Source organism: Eurypyga helias, unplaced genomic scaffold (genome assembly GCF_000690775.1).
Source record: "Eurypyga helias isolate BGI_N326 unplaced genomic scaffold, ASM69077v1 scaffold31427, whole genome shotgun sequence".
NCBI classification, from domain to species: Eukaryota; Metazoa; Chordata; class Aves; order Eurypygiformes; family Eurypygidae; genus Eurypyga; species Eurypyga helias.
The window spans coordinates 1-18,421 of NW_010260325.1; the positions used below are offsets into that span (position 1 = coordinate 1).

The 18,421-nt window shown below is 50.6% G+C and overlaps 2 protein-coding genes across 2 annotated transcripts in view; one reads left to right on the forward strand and one right to left on the reverse strand.

The window, feature by feature from the left end:
• The first annotated feature begins 10 nt into the window (after window positions 1–10).
• TAF11 (TAF11 RNA polymerase II, TATA box binding protein (TBP)-associated factor, 28kDa) lies at window positions 11–2,056 on the forward strand. The gene is made up of 4 exons (XM_010155010.1): window positions 11–102; window positions 438–525; window positions 1,032–1,128; window positions 1,832–2,056. Exons 1-4 carry the CDS (start codon window positions 98–100, stop codon window positions 1,960–1,962), a joined length of 321 nt encoding a protein of 106 aa, XP_010153312.1. The 5' UTR covers window positions 11–97; the 3' UTR covers window positions 1,963–2,056.
• Window positions 2,057–6,292: 4,236 nt separating this feature from the next.
• Window positions 6,293–18,421, reverse strand: part of UHRF1BP1 (UHRF1 binding protein 1) — a gene marked incomplete at its 5' end in the record, with an annotated part of 12,596 nt that continues 467 nt past the window's right edge. The window contains 13 exons of the mRNA XM_010155011.1: window positions 6,293–6,418; window positions 7,749–7,864; window positions 8,400–8,508; window positions 9,379–9,644; window positions 10,745–10,892; window positions 10,997–11,148; window positions 11,680–11,876; window positions 12,082–13,634; window positions 14,356–14,549; window positions 15,021–15,162; window positions 15,914–16,056; window positions 16,530–16,694; window positions 17,300–17,386. Of these exons, the coding sequence (XP_010153313.1) occupies window positions 6,293–6,418; window positions 7,749–7,864; window positions 8,400–8,508; window positions 9,379–9,644; window positions 10,745–10,892; window positions 10,997–11,148; window positions 11,680–11,876; window positions 12,082–13,634; window positions 14,356–14,549; window positions 15,021–15,162; window positions 15,914–16,056; window positions 16,530–16,694; window positions 17,300–17,386 (3,398 nt within the window). The remainder of the gene's footprint in view (window positions 6,419–7,748; window positions 7,865–8,399; window positions 8,509–9,378; window positions 9,645–10,744; window positions 10,893–10,996; window positions 11,149–11,679; window positions 11,877–12,081; window positions 13,635–14,355; window positions 14,550–15,020; window positions 15,163–15,913; window positions 16,057–16,529; window positions 16,695–17,299; window positions 17,387–18,421) is intronic.

An 18,421-nucleotide genomic window follows, 5' to 3' on the forward strand; every position in this document is an offset into this window, starting at 1 on the left:
CGCCAGCCTGCAGCCGTCCGCGGGCAAGAAGGTGAAGCTGGAGCTGAAGGAGAGGAAGGAGAAGAAGCACAAGGTGGACGAGGACGAGATCCAGAAGATGCAGTGAGTGCCGGGGCGCCGGGCAGCAGCGCCTGGGGAGGCTGGTGTTTGGGGGGGGGGCCCGCACACCATGTGGGGTTTGCTGCTGGAAACCGCAATAATCCTTCAGCGGGTTTATGAGCCCGTGGTTAACGGCATCGGGAGCTCTGTCCTGATCCCTCCTCTCCCGAACAGGCCCAGCCACTCAGTGATATGAACCTTAGCACTGCCTTTCTCTTCCAAGCTGTTTTGTACTGCAGGCTGGGGGTGGTAGAAAGGCTTTGCAGGACTGTTGCAGCAGCCTGAAGAACTTCAGACTCTTATTTTTTGCTGTAAACGATGAATTCTCTCCCCTCCAGAATACTGGTCTCCTCCTTTTCCGAAGAACAGTTGAACCGTTACGAGATGTACCGCCGGTCTGCTTTCCCCAAAGCTGCCATCAAACGGGTACGACTTCAGCGATGCTTTGCTGCAAAGCCCGAGCGGCAAGCAGGCTGAGCCTTACTGAGCCCGGCCGCAGTTTTATCTGGGCCTTGCATGCCACGAGCTGGCTCTGTGCTGTGCGTGGGCTGCGGGTGCTCCTCCCTCCAGCTGCGTCTCCGCCCCTGTGGCTGAAACCATTGTCCTTCGGGGCGGCTTATCCTGTTACGGTCTAGCTCAGTGCCCTCCTGTGGCTTATGCAGTTGAAACTGGTGCTTATCTTAAAACGGTGGTCTGGGGGGTGGTGAGGGAACTGCTGGTACAGGGGCTGCAGCTGGGTGAGGTAAAATCCTGACGGCCAGCATGTGCCCAAAGCTGTAGGGCCCAATTCCAACCATCAGTTACTGCTGTTCTGCACGTTTCGGTAGCCCTTGGTTGATATCTGATAGCTCAAACTGCTAATTAAGAGTTAAAATGTTTCACTGTTGCTGTGTGTGCCTTGCTGAGCTGACTGTCCCTCTCTGTTCATCCAGCTGATCCAGTCCATCACCGGCACCTCTGTCTCTCAGAACGTGGTCATCGCCATGTCGGGCATTTCCAAGGTTTTTGTTGGGGAGGTGGTGGAGGAAGGTGAGTGGCCTGAGTATGGTAAAATCCACTGCTTAAAGTAGAGCAGAAAGACACAGAACAAGACCAGACCCTTTGTGGTTCCCTGTCTTGCTGTCCCACGAGACCCTCTGACCTTCCAGCAGCAGCAGGCGATGGTGAAGAGCTAAGCCGAGGGAGGGGCGCAGCACGGCGTTGCCCAGAGCCCCCTCTGATCCTGTCGCTGCGGGTCAGCAGAGGTTGGTGACCGCTGACCTCTGCTCTAGCCTCCTGCAGGATAAGCAGCTTCACTGCTGTTAACTGCTTCGTGTCCTTGGCAGGAGGTGTGAATGATCCTGTGAGGGATAGAGAAGAAACTGGCCTCCAGGTCCACTGTAGGTTGTACCTTCCCATCACTGCTCTCTACAACCACCCCAAAACACAGCGCCCGAGCCAGCGGTGGCTTTAAAGCGGCTGGTTTAAGATTCTGAGTTCTTGTGTGGCTCAGACAGCATGTTCCAGAGCAGCTGAGGGGTTTGAAAAGCAGTCTGTTCTGGTATCGGTGCCCCGTGGAGTGACTTCTCTTTCAGGGAGAAGCACACAAAGCAGTTCCATTCTTGGGTGTTAACAAAGGGTGACCTGTAAGCCCTGAGCAGAGACGTTCCCTCTAAAGCTGAAGCTCAGGCAGCAGGAGACGGGCTGCGCCGAGCCGTCCGGCTCACGTGAGCTCTTTGGTTTTGTCGCTTAGCGCTGGACGTGTGTGAGAAGTGGGGGGAGCTGCCGCCTCTGCAGCCCAAACACATGCGGGAGGCGGTCAGGAGGCTGAAGTCACGAGGACAGATCCCCAACTCCAAATACAAAAAGATCATCTTCCACTGAAGCGTCCCAAGAGCGGCCAGAAAGAGCGAACTGAAAACAAGCTTCCGGTTGTGAACCTCACAACAGTTCCTGCGGAGCTACAAGAGGGAAGCTCCTTTAGGAGCGTTGCGTGGAAACTGCAGGGAGGTTTCCCGCTGTCGCGTCACTGCTGGAGCCTGGCTGGTCATCCGAGCGCTACGGAGAAGCCAAATCCCCGACTGGGAGCCTTGGGCTCCTCTGCTTCAGTGGAGGGATGGGAAGCTTCGAGGTCCTGGGTGTATTTACCCCCTGGGCCCCATGGGAGCGGTGTCTGTGCACAGCAGCGTCTTTTTTTTTTTTTTTTGTACATTAAACTCGTTACCGTACTCTTGGTTTGTTGGGAAATGCCGGTGGTGGAATGGCAGTCGTGGGGCTCAGAGCAGAGGGAGTGCCACAGGTTGGTGTGTCCCAACCAACCCTGCCGCGTTCCTGAGGCTTCACCTCGCCTCAGGCCGGGGTTGTTTCCCTAGCACGGGAAGGCCTGCGGAGAGCCGACGCTTCCCAAGTCAGCGCAGGGCTGTTCTTCCTAAATCCCGCTTTTAGCACTGCCTGGAAAACTGCGGTGCGGAGGGGGAAGGAGAAGAAACCCAAGCGCGAGCGTGGAAGGAGGTTAACAAGTTTAATTTCTTTTTACGGTTCATAGAACCAATAAATGCATGAGTGGAAATACACTGCAACAGAGTTCCAATACTGCTTAAAATCCCCTTCGGTTCGGGCTGCGCATCACCCACCTGCACATACAGCAGTCCCCCGGGAGCACGCCGCTGCTAACTACGCGGGAAGGGTGCTGAGGCCGTGGGCTCTTCCTGGGGTAACCATAGTGGAGTTACACAAAGGATTAAGGTGGCTCACATCATAACAAAGAGTCCTTCCATAAAAGGCTCTGGAAAGTAAACTTTGCTAATCATCCGTGGAGAGAGAGGAGTCTTTGTCCTCCCACACGTACGCCATGTACAGAGGAAAGGGATTTTGTTTTACAGTGCTTTTTACTGGTACTTGAAACAATGGAAGTGCTTTAATTCTTAAACAAAACCAGTTGACTTCAGTTGCAGGAGCAAGAAACTTGCTGTAAACAACCTGACCCCAGCCCTGCGCCGTCTGCAGGCGTGGGAGGGGGCGGTAAGGAGTTGAGTGACGCGGTGAGTAGGCACCACAGCTGAGGAAACAAACCCTCTGCACCCTACCCGTTTCCCAAGCTGGCCACCTACTCAAACGTGGAGTCATGAAAATGTGAAAGAAAAGAAAGAAACCTCCCATTTTCAAGCAATTAGTGAATAGAAAGCAAGAACACCATTGCATTCCACCTCAGGCAAGCATTCCTATAGCTCTGGCTTCAGGCAGGAAGAGGGAGCAAGCACAAAGGTTTGACTAAGCACGGTTCGGCTTCGGTGGGCTGTGGGTGGCTCGTAACGGTCCTGACAGGGGAGTTTGTTTCACAGCCGGCCTAGAGACACGGATGCTCTGTTGCCTCCCTCCCCTCCTGCTGAGAGAGCGGCTCGCAGCAAGGGTCTTCTTTACGACAGAGGGTAACTTGTATTTTGGGACCCAGCTTTCCTTCCGAGTTCTGCTGTGCAGGAGGCAGTATCGGTGAAGGAAACGTTCGCTGACGCTTAAAAAGTTCAAGCGCCTTTTCCTCTGGAGAACAGGCCTGACAGGCTGCGCCAGCATCTCCCATCGCAGGCAGCACCACAAATCCCTCCCTCCGCAGGCTGCACGGAGCAGGGGACGGGGCAGTGTGCTCCAGAGAAAACAGCCAGGCTGTCCAACAGGAACGAGGAGGGAAAGCAACTGGCAGAAAACAGAGCAGGCAAAGAGGAGTGCTAGCCCAGGCTGAGTGGGCAGTGAGCGTGAAGCCTCCCACAGCCCAGCTCCTGTGCCGCTGCCGGGGGTGAGCACTCCCCCTCGCAATGCACGCGCTGGCTGCCTGTTTCCAGAGGAGGGTCAGGCTTTGCTGTCACAGCCGGCTGGCAGCACGGGTCGGTCAGACCCTGGCAGAAAGGCCGTGCTCCAGCTGCAGAGCCTGCCCCAAGGCTGTTCACAGCTAGCACACAAGGGCTAATGCCAACGGATGTTGCTCAGAGCTACCTTCAGTCTAACGGAGTCAAACGCGGGATTAAGGTCTGAAGGGTGAGTTGTTTTAATCATCATCCCTCACATACCCTCTTTTTTCAAAGTGAAAGCTAACAGCCCCGAGGAATTTGCTCTCGGCTTTCCGCAAACCACAGACAGAAGTGCCTCCACTGCTAGCCCAGCGCTGTAAATGCGTTGCTTCCCCTGGAGCTAAGGAACTAAAATGATGCCCGGAGTGCCTGGTCAGGGGGCAGAGGGACAACTACGTAGGAGCATGGTAGGAAAACCAAACAACTCCCGAGTTACTTGCTTTCTTTTGCATAGTTTCCAGGCCTCACCTCTTCAGGGCTTGTAAATCAGGGGCTGCTCCTTTCACAGCGAGCAGGATTGAAATCTCGTACGACGTCTGCTAATCTAGTGTCAGTGGAGTAACGCTTCCAGAGAAAAATCCGTTAGTTTTGGGGAGTGTGTTCAGCTAAAAACCACAGTGAGGGTGACGTCATGATCACAGACAAGCGAAGTTTTCAGCTGGTCAATACCGGGGAATCCCACCTACTGTCCCTTCTCCAAGTGCTTAGCGGGTGCCGATCATCTCACATGCACTAAGAAGCCTGGGTGTACACGGGGGGGTTTACACAGACCCAAAACACCTCTGGAAAAATCCAAATCAAAGTTTGAAATAAAACTCCAACAAACTCTGGGCACAGAGATGCTGTGTGTAACGGGAGGGAACAGGCGTTCCTCCGGAACGCGACGGGCTGCAGGTCACACCCTTCTGTATCGTGACACAGAGCAAATTCTGCCCTGGAACAGCTTCCCCCTTCCCAGCTGCCCCACACAGCGCGGATGGCGTGCGCTGGGAGAGCCCAGAACCCCCTACCAGTGGGTCTGATTCCTGCAGTTCATTAACGCCACTTCCTTTTTTCTCTTCTTAAACTGTTTCCTTTGTATCTCACTGGGGTTGTCTCTTATCCCCTCCACGCTTTTAGAGGTTATTTCTGTATAAATTGAGGCAGTCACTGGCCACAGAGACTTCTTCCTCTTCAGGGAAGCGGCTCCAGGAAAGGTGAGGATAAAAACCACGCTCACCCCAGCAGCTCATCTCCACCCCACAGTGAGCAGCCAACAGTGTCAGCCTCCACCCTGCTCAGCACTCCTGACCCACTGACCAACAGCCCCGATTTAAGTCCCAGCATGAGCTCAGCGCTCATAAAAATACACGACCGTGTTGGAAGGCAGACAGCTATTTCCTTAGGCGGCCAGCACTGCTCTCCCTCTCCACCGGTGGGTCTGGCATACAGTGGGCTTTGAGGGAAGCATGCATCCCAAAGAAACGCACAGGTCGTCTCATTTCGTGCCTTAATCGACCTCCTTCACCCCTGTTCTTTGACAGTAATATTAAATTTAAGCAGTGCTTTGTAATGAAATAAATCCATTCCTTGGTGTTTCTGCATCGATACAGCCAAACATTGTGGGATTAAGTGAGAACAAACCGACCAAGTCTAATGTGCTACCAATTCTGTCTCGACCCAACCAATTTCTGGTGAAAAAAGAAATCTGAAGGAATTTCTTTTGTGTCCTGATGCTGTTCTTGAGGAATTAGTGAGCTGTAGCCCCCTTACCCCAGAGGGGGAAATCCTTTCTGCGTCTCCCACACCCACCCACCTCCTATGTTTGTTTTCCGTGACGGCGCACACGCTTTCAGCGCAGAGCGCTGGGCAGTTTTCTGCCGTACCTAACCTCCGTCGCTCCATGACGCAGGGAAGTAACTGCGCTCCCCAACGTGCAGGATGGGGCAAGAACCCAGCGAGGAAGCCTAAAGCAGCAGAACCCCAACAGGCCCATCTCTAGACGTTGCCATGGAAGGCGAAGGCTGAACGCACGCTCTCACTACCCCTCATGGGTGAAGAGACATGGGGCGAGCCCCCCGAGTTCTGACCTTGTTTGTAGGCTGACCGCTGCCCTGGCTCAGCGACAGAGGCAGCAGCACCAGACACTGCCAGGACAGAGAAAAGTGGCTGCAAACATCATTCCTTTAGCTCCTTCCCTGTTGCTCAGCCAGGCCCGCCCTTCCTCTCTGCCCCTGTGAAGTGTGCTTTGCAGTCACGGTTGGTTTCCATTCTCGGAGGTGATCAGTCTCCAGGAGGTTGACCCGTTTAGCAGCAATAGAATCGAACGAGCCGCCTTAGTGCTGGTGGTGGTCTCCGCTCCCCCTGAGCGGCTGCAGCCTGCGTCCTCACTGTCAGAGCTGGAAGAGGGGATTGTATTTCCTAATTTCCTGCAGAAGGCGAGCCTTGTCCATGTTGGCCTCTGCAAGGGCTATTTTCACCGTCTGAAGCTCTCTTTGCAACTCTGGCAGTTCCTTTAACTACAAGAGACAGAAAAAACAAACCAGGAGTTCCCAAAGGTAAGCAGCAGGGTAGATCTGACTGCACTGATCTGCTTAAGGAAGAAAAGCAAAAGGGGAGCTTCTGAGAGGAATTACAATGACACACAAAGCTCACCGACAGTGTGACCCAGTTTGAGCTGCAGAAATACCTGCCAGCCCCAGCCTGCTGGCTTCCCTACCTGTCACTACAGTCGGCTCAGGCTGCCAGTGATGGCTGGTGAACGACTGTTTTCTCCCAAGACTTCCCTTCACATTTCTAGGCGTAGGAACAGGACTGGCAGTGGATTTTTTTCCTGCAAAGCAGCTAGCTGATTCTGGCTGAAGATAACTCCACAAGGAAGCAGGAAAAAACAACGGGGCTCTGATCTGCATTACTCTTTTCTAGGGGGTTCTAACATGCCTCTAAAGATTTGTTAAAATTAAGATGACAGCTGGAACAAGCAGATGCCTGGCATTCCCATTCCTTGTCTCCATGAACAAAGTTAATTCTGTCCTCAAATGCTGCCAGGGCGATCCCACTGCAGCTTCGTGGCAGTTTTTTTCTTGGACTCCCAGAAATATATTTACTCTAGAATTTGCCTTTGCATTTGTTCCCATTAAATTAAGTAACAGAAACCCAACCAAAGCTGAGCTACTGTGGCACTTGTGTCCTCCGGTTCTGGCCAGGGCCTCGTTTCACAAGATGCCATGAACAGGGAAAGTCTCGGCACTAAATGGAAGAGACAGGTGAGAAATAATGTGTCACCAGCTAATGAACAGAATCCACAGTTCCAGCTGTGTATCTAGTCAGCCACATGGCTCTCATAATATGTATTTTTTCATAGCAAGTGATCAATTTACCAAGTAGACCTGGCATCCTACTTACACTTCCTGTTTGGAACACTGCGTATTTAAAAATAAACCAGTTACTGGCATGCAGGTTTATGGAGCAAAGTGGAATGACGGTTCAAACTAAACAGTAGAAACTTGGAAGCCTGAAACTCCCTGGCTGTAAGACTTTACTCTGACAAAACATCTTTGTGGGAACCTCCTGATTCCTGTTTTTCTAACAAAGACCCAGGCACAGTGGGAAGATGGAGCCACTCAGAAAAACAGATTTCTGGAAGGGAGTAAGACAGTTAATAAAGGGCAAGGTATCCTTACTTCTCAGAAGGCCTGCAAAAGGAGGCACAGGCTGCTTTTGTGTGCACTCCCTATCTGCAACACACCACACCTACCCGTAACTAAACATGTGAAGACAAAAGACTGATTTTCCAGCCTGCTGCCAGCTCTCTAGCTGTCCAGACAGCAACCAGCAGCAGTGACTCACCTGCAGTCCACGTGTTCCTGCTCCTGGGGCTGCCCAGACACACTCAGCTGGGGCCTTCTGTTCCTGAAGAACTGACACAGGTTTTTCCTGTTTCGGTGAGCCCTCCCCTTGCAGAGCTGGAAAGCAGCACAGAAAACATTCAGGTGTGGACATTTATACAACAGGGTTCTCAGGACAAAAAAGAATAACTTTAAAAAAAGAAAACCCAAAAACCTAAACAGGAAAAAAAAAATCTCATTCCTATTTTAAAGTAAATACAGTAAAGCAAGGGAAGAAGCAGTAATCTACCCTGACTATATCAGCTCAAGGAAACATCAGGCACAAATTCAGACTGCCAGTTCATTGTCTAAGGTATTAACCTAATGCCTGAGGTATCAAACTTGCTGTCAGAACAACAAAGGCAGCAAGAACTGAGCGGCAGGAACGCATACATCCAGAGATTAACGCTGCAGAGCAGCCGGAGGACCTGGGTGCTTGCACTGGAGGCAGAAGCAGGGACTGTTCACACTCCAGATCCCATCCTTTCCAGCAACCACCATCACATTCCAGTTCCAGTCTCCTCCAGCACCAGGCAGAGCAGAGCACTCTACCTTCAGCACAGCCTGGGGAGTGCTGGGAGAGCATAAATTTAAGTTTCCCAATGCTGCTGACCTGTTAAATAGAAAACCCCATCGTCTTTGCGCTTCACAATAACGTGATCTACTGCCAAGGTGATGGGAACAGGGCCAGGGGAGGTGGGATATACCCGGGGGCTGTCATCCTGGAAAAAAAACAAAGCAGAGAAGAGATGAACTGCTGTGAGAGCTCTGGCAACTCTGCAAAGGATTCCCCTCGCCCCCAGCCTTCAGAGGAGTTGCGTTACTGATGGGCAGCACCGCCAGCGCTCACCAAGGTCACCCACCACAAGGAAAAGCCTGGCTTTACATACAAGGCTGCACCAGAGTTTTAATCTGTGTCGAAAGCATTCCCACAGATCAGACCCAAGTTCTGTCACATCCATAGCAGAGGTTGAGGAGAGGCTTAGACCATCTCCCTGAAGGCTGTGCTCACAGCTGTCCTACAAATTCCCAATTCAAACCTCTGGCCTGTATTTTTTAGCAAAAAAAAAAAAAAAAAGCCAATATCCCTTAGCCTGGAGATTTTCAGCAGTGCTGTGCAGCAACACTAGCTCCTGCTTCTCAGCAGAGCCAAAGCACTGCTTTCACAAACAGTCAGTCAAGAGCTCCTGTCAGTGCCACCCTCTAAACATCAACCAGCTCTTACACAGTGATCTTCATCGGTAATTCTCTAAATGCTTACAGAAACGGTCAAATATTTCCCATTTCACACAAGCACTTGGAGAAGTAGTATGTAATTCTTTCCCTCGAGTCTGCAAAACACATCATCAACAAAGCTGGGGAGAGAATCTGAATGTCAGGCTCCCATTTCTCCACACTCTGATCACTCAGCAATTCCACTGCACGGCTCCTTCATCCCTAAGGCAGTTTTAGGAGCAAAACAAAACAGTATCAGGAAAAAAAGACCTCTACAGAGGCCCACAGCAGTCCCACAGCATCCTTTCCCAAGCCAAATCTTGCAAGCGAGCACTACCATCCAGCGGGGGAATCTCTCTGGTTCCCCATACACTCACCTTCAATGTGATTTTGGTATCCACAACTTCTATCTCCATGGGGATCACCTCTGGAATTATTTCGTCCTCAAGAAAGGGGCCAAGGTTGGTAAGGAAGGACATGCAGAACTCTGCTGCGTAGCTGCGGACCAGCATATGAAGGAAGCCGTTCTGAACAGCGAGTGGCGAGCGCACAGCAGCATCGGGTCCCACTTCCAGTCGCAAGCACACCTCTGGCTGGGTCTTGGCAGCTTCAGGGACCGAAGGCTTCTCTATACCTGGGTCGCCTAGAGCTACAGGAGAAAGATCTCACTGCAGAAGACGGCATCGGTACTATAAACTCAGAATACACATCCTGAAAAAGCATTTGTGGGGTATCTTGAGAAGACACCTGTTTACTGTCCAGATGCAGAGAGGGGTGAGGTCCACGACAACAGCAGCCTCAAGTCACATGAAACGAGCCCAGGTTTCAAACGACTGACTCCACATCACGGAAACTGGACGGTTTCAGCCCCCAGACGCACCCCCCTCTCTCACCATCTCAGCACACTTTAAAACTAGCCGACAGCAGCCTCAAGTCATCCTTCACATGAAACGAGCTCAGGTTTCAAACAACTGACTCCACGTCACAGAAATTAACACCAGGACAGTTTCAGCCCCCAGACGCATCCCCCTCTCTCATCATCTCAGCACACTTTAAAACTAGCCTTCGTTTTGCACATACATGAGGTGACCCAAGTCGCTCACCACTCTGCTCCCCAGAGCGGATCAGCCTTTCCACCGCCCCCAACACCACCGCTGCCGCCCGTAATCCACTTTGCCCTCCCGCGGCCACAGGCAGCACTGCTCCAGGGAAGCATCGGCCGCCCAGGAACTGTCCGTGCTTTCACTTGAGGTTTTTGGGTTGTAGTTGCTTTCGGTTTGGGTGTTTTGGGGTGGTTTTAGGGAGTTTTGGTTTGGTTTTGTGGGTTTTTTTCAGTTGTGTGGGGTTTTTTTTAATTCCAATTCAGTCCTGGGGAAGTACCCTGGCCCAGAAGCATTGCTGTCCAGGCAGGAATAACTTCAGGGTTTCCCTAGATAGCTTTACTCATTCCAATTCATTTCAAGCAATTAAAAAAATCCCCCCCGATGATTACTAGGCACCACAGCACTTGGCTGCGTGGGCACTTTGGAAACATCTTTCCCATACCAGATCTGAACCACTGACACCCAGATTCTTACCATTCACACATTCAGTCACGCAGGAGCCATATTCAGTCCTAAACAGGCTAAACATTAACACTGAAGTACCACTGAAAACGGAATATTCCCTGAGGGTGGCTAGGACAAAAGGCAGTTGCAAGAGCGCAGCTCTACAAGCAGCAGACTCCAAGAGCCAGTGTCTTACCCAGATAGCCACGCAGGTACTGCCACATCCCGATGTTGTTCAGTTGCTCTGGAACCACGGTCATTACTTGCAAAGCAACCGACAAATCATCCCCTCGTGCCTCTATTCCGCAGTTCACCTCATTCATCTTCAAGACGAGGACAGACACCTGAAACAGGGAGCGACACGCTCACTTATTAACCCGCCGCCGCACGGTTCGCTTCCAGATTCGCTCAGAGACAGTGCTGAAGTGAGGGGGAACAGGACTCTGACCGGCTGAAGGCTGACGTCTTCACTCGGTGAAGTCGAGCTGTTTATTTCGGGAGACGCTCCACCCTCGTCCTCTGCCATCAGGCTTGTTCTGCTGCCTGTGTCACTGTGGACCTGAGGAAGATGCCCTGAGGGAAGAGGGTCCAGGCTGGGTTCTGAAAAGGAAATAACACCACCACTCAATTCTGTTTCTTTTTCTGGTTTTAAGAATTCCTGCTCTCAGTATCTGCCTGAACCTCATGGTCTAGCAGCCTATACCATCCCCTAGGGAACTCTGTCCCGCTCGTCAGATGAATTTATGGGATACAGAGCCAAAGTGGAAGGTGTCCACTAAAACATTCAGCGCGCCCTATTTCCAACCAGCCCTTACTAAACCCTTCCACCCACCTGTACACATCTACGGTCCTTGTTCTAGTATGGCCACATGCCCTAGGACATCGTAGTTACGTGCAGGGCTCACCCTCCCCACCCATTTATGCTCCTCATCTCAAAGAAAAAGCACCTATAAAAGTAGAAAGAGCCTAGAAAGAAGAGAAACTTCTAGAAAAAGTAGACTCATGACCTGCAAAAAGGAGTGGCACAAGCCATCCCACACAAACACAGCATGACCCAGTCACCCAGGACAGAAAACTGTTCACGGATGCGAAGCAAGAGCGGAGGAGAGGATAAAGCCGAGGGCTCGTTACCAGAGTCCGTGAGCATCACAAAACCATCACTGCCGTCGCTGTCCACAGACAGCCCATCCTCAGGGCCGCTCCCGTCCACGGACGTGGTGTCAAAGGAGTGCTGGGATGCGGTCCTCCTCATGGAGAAGAAACGCATTCGGCTGCTGCCACCCCCGCCCGGAGTCACTGCTCCCTCTTCTGCTTTGGGCACAGAATCCCTACCGAAAGAAAAAGTGAGAAAGGCTTTAGGCTCTAGATTATACAGTTATTGGGCCAGACTCTGAACCATCTGCAAGTCAGGCTTTAGTGCACTTAGACCACTCCCAGGAGATGAAGATCTAATCTATCTCCAATCCAAGTGATATGGAAAGGGAGCAGCCGGCCTACACCCGCCCCCGTCCCAGCGGAGGACGGCCCACTCACTTGGCTGGCGGGAGAGAGAGCATTTTCTGCATGGTGGAGGTCATCTTCTCCCGGCTCAGGCTCAGAGCATCTTTTGTTAGGGACATGGCTTCTTTGGTGAGGTCCATAGTCACGTGCAGCGCTTCCTTCGTGGCATCCTTCGTGATATGCAGCGCGCTAGACAGCTCCACCTCTATGTTCTTCAAAGGGATGAGTTCTGCCTGGCCATTGAGCGTGAGGTTTGCTCTCCCCACGGGCTGCGTGTCCGAGGTTGGGCTAGAGGGGAGGGCAGGAGGGCTCTGAGGCTGGCTGCTGGTCTCTGCTGGTCTTTCTGCAGCCAGTGCTTCCACAGCTTCATGCGCTTCCTCTATCAAACCTTTCTCTTTCTCTGCGTTCTTACTAAGCGGAGCTGTACTTAGCGCTCCGTCACTTGCGGATCGCGGGAGTCTCTCCGGGGACAGGCTGGTTACACCAGCACCTGTATTCTCCACCTGACTGTCCTCCGGGACCTCTGATGTACTGCACACTCCCTTCTCCGAACTCGTCTCTGATCTGGGCTCCTTCTCGTCAGCCCGCAGCCCCTCCTTGCTGTCTGAAGGCGAGAGCTCAGACTCGATCAGGCTTGTTGTGTCCGAGTCAAGGGATCTGGGCTCCAAGACAGAGCCCGGTGCAGGGTTCATGAGTAGGGCCACTTCGGCGCTGTGGAACATAACTCCTACACAAGCAGACATGGGATCCAAAGGAGACCCGGTTACGTCCTGGGTATCTCGGGCCAGCTGCTCCTGTAGAGTTTGCAGAACTTCCTTCATCCTGAGCAGCACCAAGTATTGGTAGTGGTTGAGCCGAACTTTGACGTGAACAGGTGAGGACACGAGCATGTGGATATCAGCAGAGGTTTCCAGCTCTTTATCGTCTGCTCCACCATCAGTTTCACACTCAGATTCTCCCAAGACATCCATTGTCTCTGGGACCTTGTAGATGTTCTTCAGATCCTGGTCAGTCTTGGATCTCTGACAAACCCCATGTTCTCTGGAAAGGTTCTCATTCTTGGAGTGATTGCTGAAGCTGGCAGAAGGCTTGATTTTCAACTCAGAGGCAGCCAATTCCTGCCGTTTAGATATCTGAGCGTGGCCCCATCTCCTGGGAAGGCAGGCCCAAATGGAAAGGGGAAAAGGGTCAATAAAGCTAAGGGCTCTGCCCTTTGAGCTTTCAGCCCCCTCAAAGTCCAGGGAAAGCTCAGTGAAATTCATAGACCACAGATCTTCAGAGGCAGAGGTTTTGTGCAGCAGCCGGGGAAAGCCTGGATGCTTCTGAGGCCTATCGTCCACCTCATAGGCATGGCGCAAGAAAAGGGTGTGGAGGAGGCTGAAATTGTCCTGAGACCTTGGGAACTTCGTGTAGCTGGAGTGGAAGAATTCTGAACTGGCAAATTCCCGGAAGAGGCTCTGGAGGTCCTGGCAGCTGCAGAAGGGAGCATGGCGGGTGTTGGTGGCAGTCATCTCCGACGTGCAAACGCAGAGTGCCTGCGGACGATCTTGATGATCAGTGACTTTCTTCTCCACCGGGATGTTAAGCTACACAGAGGAGAAAGACAAGTAAAGCAGTGCAAAGGGAATTTAAGAGACGCTTATCCCGGCCATTTACATGGAAGGTCAGCTGTGGAATGCACGAACAATCAAGAAGTCTTGGTCTCTACTAAAATCCCAAGAGCTGGACTAGACACTCAGTTTATCCCTTTGTGAAAAATTTACAAATGAGGGAAGAGGAATTGGACATGAGGGAATTGAAATTGAGTTTAATTTCATGTTCTTCTACTATCCATGGCTTATGCAGCAGCTTAGCTTACAACATTCACTTTGATCCTTCCCTGCAAGGACTTACTGTTCTGTCAGGACTTCAAGCCTCCTCACACGACTGCTAACAAGGGCAGCCAATGACCAACACCACAGGACGTCGATGCAGCAGACACAGGCTCACTGGGAACGGTACGAGTGTCAAAAGGGTTTCCAAGGGCCAGAAAACAACTTCTGTCTACTTCAACCATCAATTTCTCCTTTAAACTGTTGTCCTAAACACTGACTTGCCGCCTGTTCTGGACTACAGCTCAAGCACCTGTTTTACTGCCCACAGATCAAATCAAAACCAACACAAAGGTGTCAGACAGAAGAAAGGCAGAGGAAGGCGGAGGTTCTGTTTTCTCAGTCTGGACTCCAGCTATGTCCTGGTCTCATGTTCCTTCCACGACAGGGAGGGAGCAAACACTGGAGGCTGGGGAAGAAAGGAAAGGAACGGTACCTTCAGCCGGAAGCCATCCAGTCGAACGTCAAAATGCTCATCACGCTTGCCTGAGTCCTCCAGCTTGTAGATGGCTTTGAACTGCTCCAAGCTGCGATAAAGATCCAGACAGAAGAGGTTTATCCAGAGCACGCTTGCCGTATCCAGGGTAAGCATCAGGCCATTCAGCTGTACGTACAGGTTTGGGCATGGAACTAGAAGAAACAGAACCAAGACGGATTAACAACAGCAGAAAAGGCACTTCAAGTGGTCTGCAGAGGGCCCCAACACCCACTGCAAGGCAGATCTCCTGATGAAAGGGAGCAGCTGTGGTGCCCCCGAGAAACAAGGTGCTCCAGGTCTGACACTATCGGGTGCAGAGCACCCAACAGTCCTACTCCAGTGCTGATCACTAAGGGAGAAACCCAAGAGTCGGGCAGGCACAGCAGCTCCTGGATACGTTATTTTGGAAGCACAACTTTGCCTCCACGTTTTGCACCAGGCAAAATCTATCCCACCTCCCCCCAGGCAAAAAAACCCCGAGTACCTAGAAAGGCAAACATCAGAAAACTAAACAAAAATAGACACCCAGAGAATATGCAACAGGGTTGACACACCTAAACACTCAGGAGGTGGCTGATGCTTTAAGAAACTTATGAAAGAAGGTGCTAACCTTGGTGTATTACCTGGAAAGTCCTGATTGTCTGGGAAGTAATACTCTGTGAATTCAATATGGATTGCAGAGACCTGATCAGGAAGCTTGAAGAATTTTCTACTACATGAAAGCAAAGTGGAAGGTTTCTTACTTTGCTGACCAGCCGTAGAAACCTGAAAACACAAGGGTAAGCACTTGTGCAGAACTCAGGTTTGGCAAAACAGAAGTGTCCCAGTAACCCTGCGGTCTCCCGTATTCCATCTCTCTCATTTACACATCAAACATACTCTGCTTTCAAGTAAAAATAAAACTTCTTCTATCTGCTACTATTGCCAACTCTTCTCCTTGGAGGGAATTCAGTTCTCTATATCTGCTGTCACTGCCAGTAACAGCCGTTACAGTTAGAATTAGGTGATGTGAATAAACAGAAGTCTATCACAGCTTCCTTCGAGCTTAACGACGTGTTGGTCAGTCCGTTATAGTATCTGGCACTGGTCATGCTCCTGCAACAGTTCCAGGGTATATGGATGTTGGGCCTGACCCAGTCTAGCGACGCTTTCTGTCCTGGGTCAGAAAGCATGAGGGAAAGCTTATCCGTCCTCTGTCAAAAAAACATATCCTCACTAACTTCTCAAATGCATCAAATCTTTTACCCCGTGCTGCCTAACGCTTGATGCAAGTTTAGATGTGAACAGACACAGAGTGCAGACACTCCGTGGCTACGCATGCCATTTCCTCCGAACATGAAAACGATCAGCAGTTTTACATGCGACATAACAGCAGCATTTGGGTTCTCTGGGCAAGGCTTTGATTGGCTTAGATGACATGAGATTTGCATTATTTATTTCAATCATATCACATTAAATTTCTTTTTTTTTTTTTTCAAATGACATGCACATCTCCAGACACTGCTCACACCCCTACCTGGTGAACATCCAAGTCATCCACTCGAACCACCACGCAGCTGGATCGAAGCCGGTTCCACGGAGGATGCCGGAGTCGTGGCAAACTTGTGGGAGGTACACGGCCTTTCTCCAAGGGACTTTTCTGAGGACTCAAGGAAGGATCTGTGGGGACGGAAAAGCAGAACCAGCAGGGTTTTACTCATCTCCTTTGCAGTGAACATCACCATCAATACCAACACGCATGTGCTTACAGCACCCCCAAAATTAGGAACACATGAGCACAGCTAGGCAGGAAAAGAAACCTTAGGACTTTTGAATGAAGAACACTGAAGGATGAGTGTGCTCTGCAGCAAGAGAACACATTCTTCAGCCAGGCTTTTAAGCATTTCTATACTCACTCACGGAGGAACCCAGTAAATAAGAAAGGAAAGAGATCATTGCAGTCTTGCTGCAGTGTTATCCCAGTATGATAGCCACTTTCCTTTGCCATTATATTTATGATTTTTAGCATACTATGGATTTCTGCACCAACCAATCAGCCTGCTAAATAGGAGAGAGGTACCTAGAGATACTGCTGGGTGGAGCAAATTGTTACCATCTCCTGCTTTACTAAGGGTTTTATGAAATACCATTACCTGGTTTCCTTTTGAAGGGGGAGAGTGGAGTCCTGGCAAACGCAGGGTCCATTTCTTCATAAAGCTTCTCAATCTTGCCTTGAAATTCACTGACCAACTTCTTTGCCCACTGTCCCCGTGTTTCCATTGCTTCACTGTACCTCACCCAATGCTTGCAGGCATCTCCTGCATGAAAACAAACATCCTGGCTTTAAAAATGAGGTAAATGGATACACACAACCCTCCTGCGTCCCCAGAATGTATGCAGATCTGTACAGCATTCCTCTTTATTGGTACAGCATCTGGAATCCACAGTATGCAGCACACTAAGCGCGCTGCTCGTGAAACAAGTGCAGGCTTTCACACAACAGAGCTGGTCCAACCAGCAGGTGTTCCAAATTCAAGTGCTGGGAAGGATGCCAAGGGCACTTTTCCTTGATTTTTCAGTTAACCACAAACATATTTTTCTCCTGGGCTACATCCTATAACCCTTCCAAATTGATTAGGCACATGTAAGAACCAAATCCAGAGTTTAAGCAATTGAAAAGGAATCCAAAGTCTCAACTTGCATCTTTACAACTGACAGCAACTTATTCCTCTCTTTACAGTCCGTCCTGCCGGCAACCGGTCAGTCATCCACCGCCAGGTAAATCAGATTAACCCTGCCCTGGGGATTGAAGTCCCAAGCTCTTGGCGTAGCCTTTCTTCCAGTCCTGTCTGAAACCATAAAGCACTGCTTCCAATTCTGCTGTATCCCCCTTCTCAAGCTGGGAGACAACACACTCGCCTACCTGCCCTGTGGAAAGGATAATAGTCAAAAGCCATCTTCCTGAAGGTGAGCTGCATGGCACCTCCCAGCATCCCATGCTTCAGAGCACCTGTGCAAAACAGAACAAGGAAAACCATGGTCAGCTCTGCAACTCAAGTCCTGACCCAGGAGAATTTGGAAGAGCATCACTGTGGTTGCCACCGACTGATTGCAGTCAGTACTAGGGTATCATCTTTTAGAAAGGGGTATCGAAATCTTGTCCTAGGCAAGGAAAAGCACAACTGAACGTAACAGGCCAACAATTCACAGTATAAAAAACAACAATTCACACCATAAAAACCAGGTCTAGAATCTCAAATACCAAAATGCAAGATCCCATTACTTCCTAGGGCCCTGTCGATCACACCTCCCACTACAACAACCAACGCTTCCGTTCTGAACACTTGCTGGTAGGGCCAGCAGAGTAACAACAACAACACTGTGCGGAGGGGTTGGTAACAGCAGCCCAGGTGACAGCGATACACAGATCAAAAAGTCTGGAGTAGTGATGGATGTGGGTAGTAGAAATGAACAGTACAACTTGGATCAGAGATAATTGTGCAAAGTGGGGAGGGGAGTACAATTGCCTCAGAAGAGAAAGAAGTACTTCAAAGTGTCTCTCAGCAGTGGGAATCTAGGAGTAAAACACATACTAATTAGCGAAGCCTTGCTTGAAAAGATTATGGAAGGCAGGGGAATGGCCCGCCAAAGGCAGCAAAGCATCCTTCTAGATATGAATGCTCTGAACACTGTCGAAACAAACACCTTCTCACCAAGTGCAACAACCACTCTTTATTCCCATTGCTCAATACCATGTTGTTCCTAGAGCATATCCTCCCTCACTTCAACTAGGCCACTAGCAACCACGTCCACTGACAGGCTTCCACGTTTGTCCCACGGAGCCAGATTTTCCAATACCTAGTTCAGACTGATCTCTCCTTCAGCCTACTGCCTTGTTAGGGAACAGTAGCCTCAAAGATGCTTGTTTTCAAGAGGAAAATCCTCCTCCTTCAAGAAAATTGATGACCATAGAATCACAGACTGGTTTGGTTGGAAGGGACCATAAAGGTCATCTAGTTCCAACCCCCTGCCATGGGCAGGGACA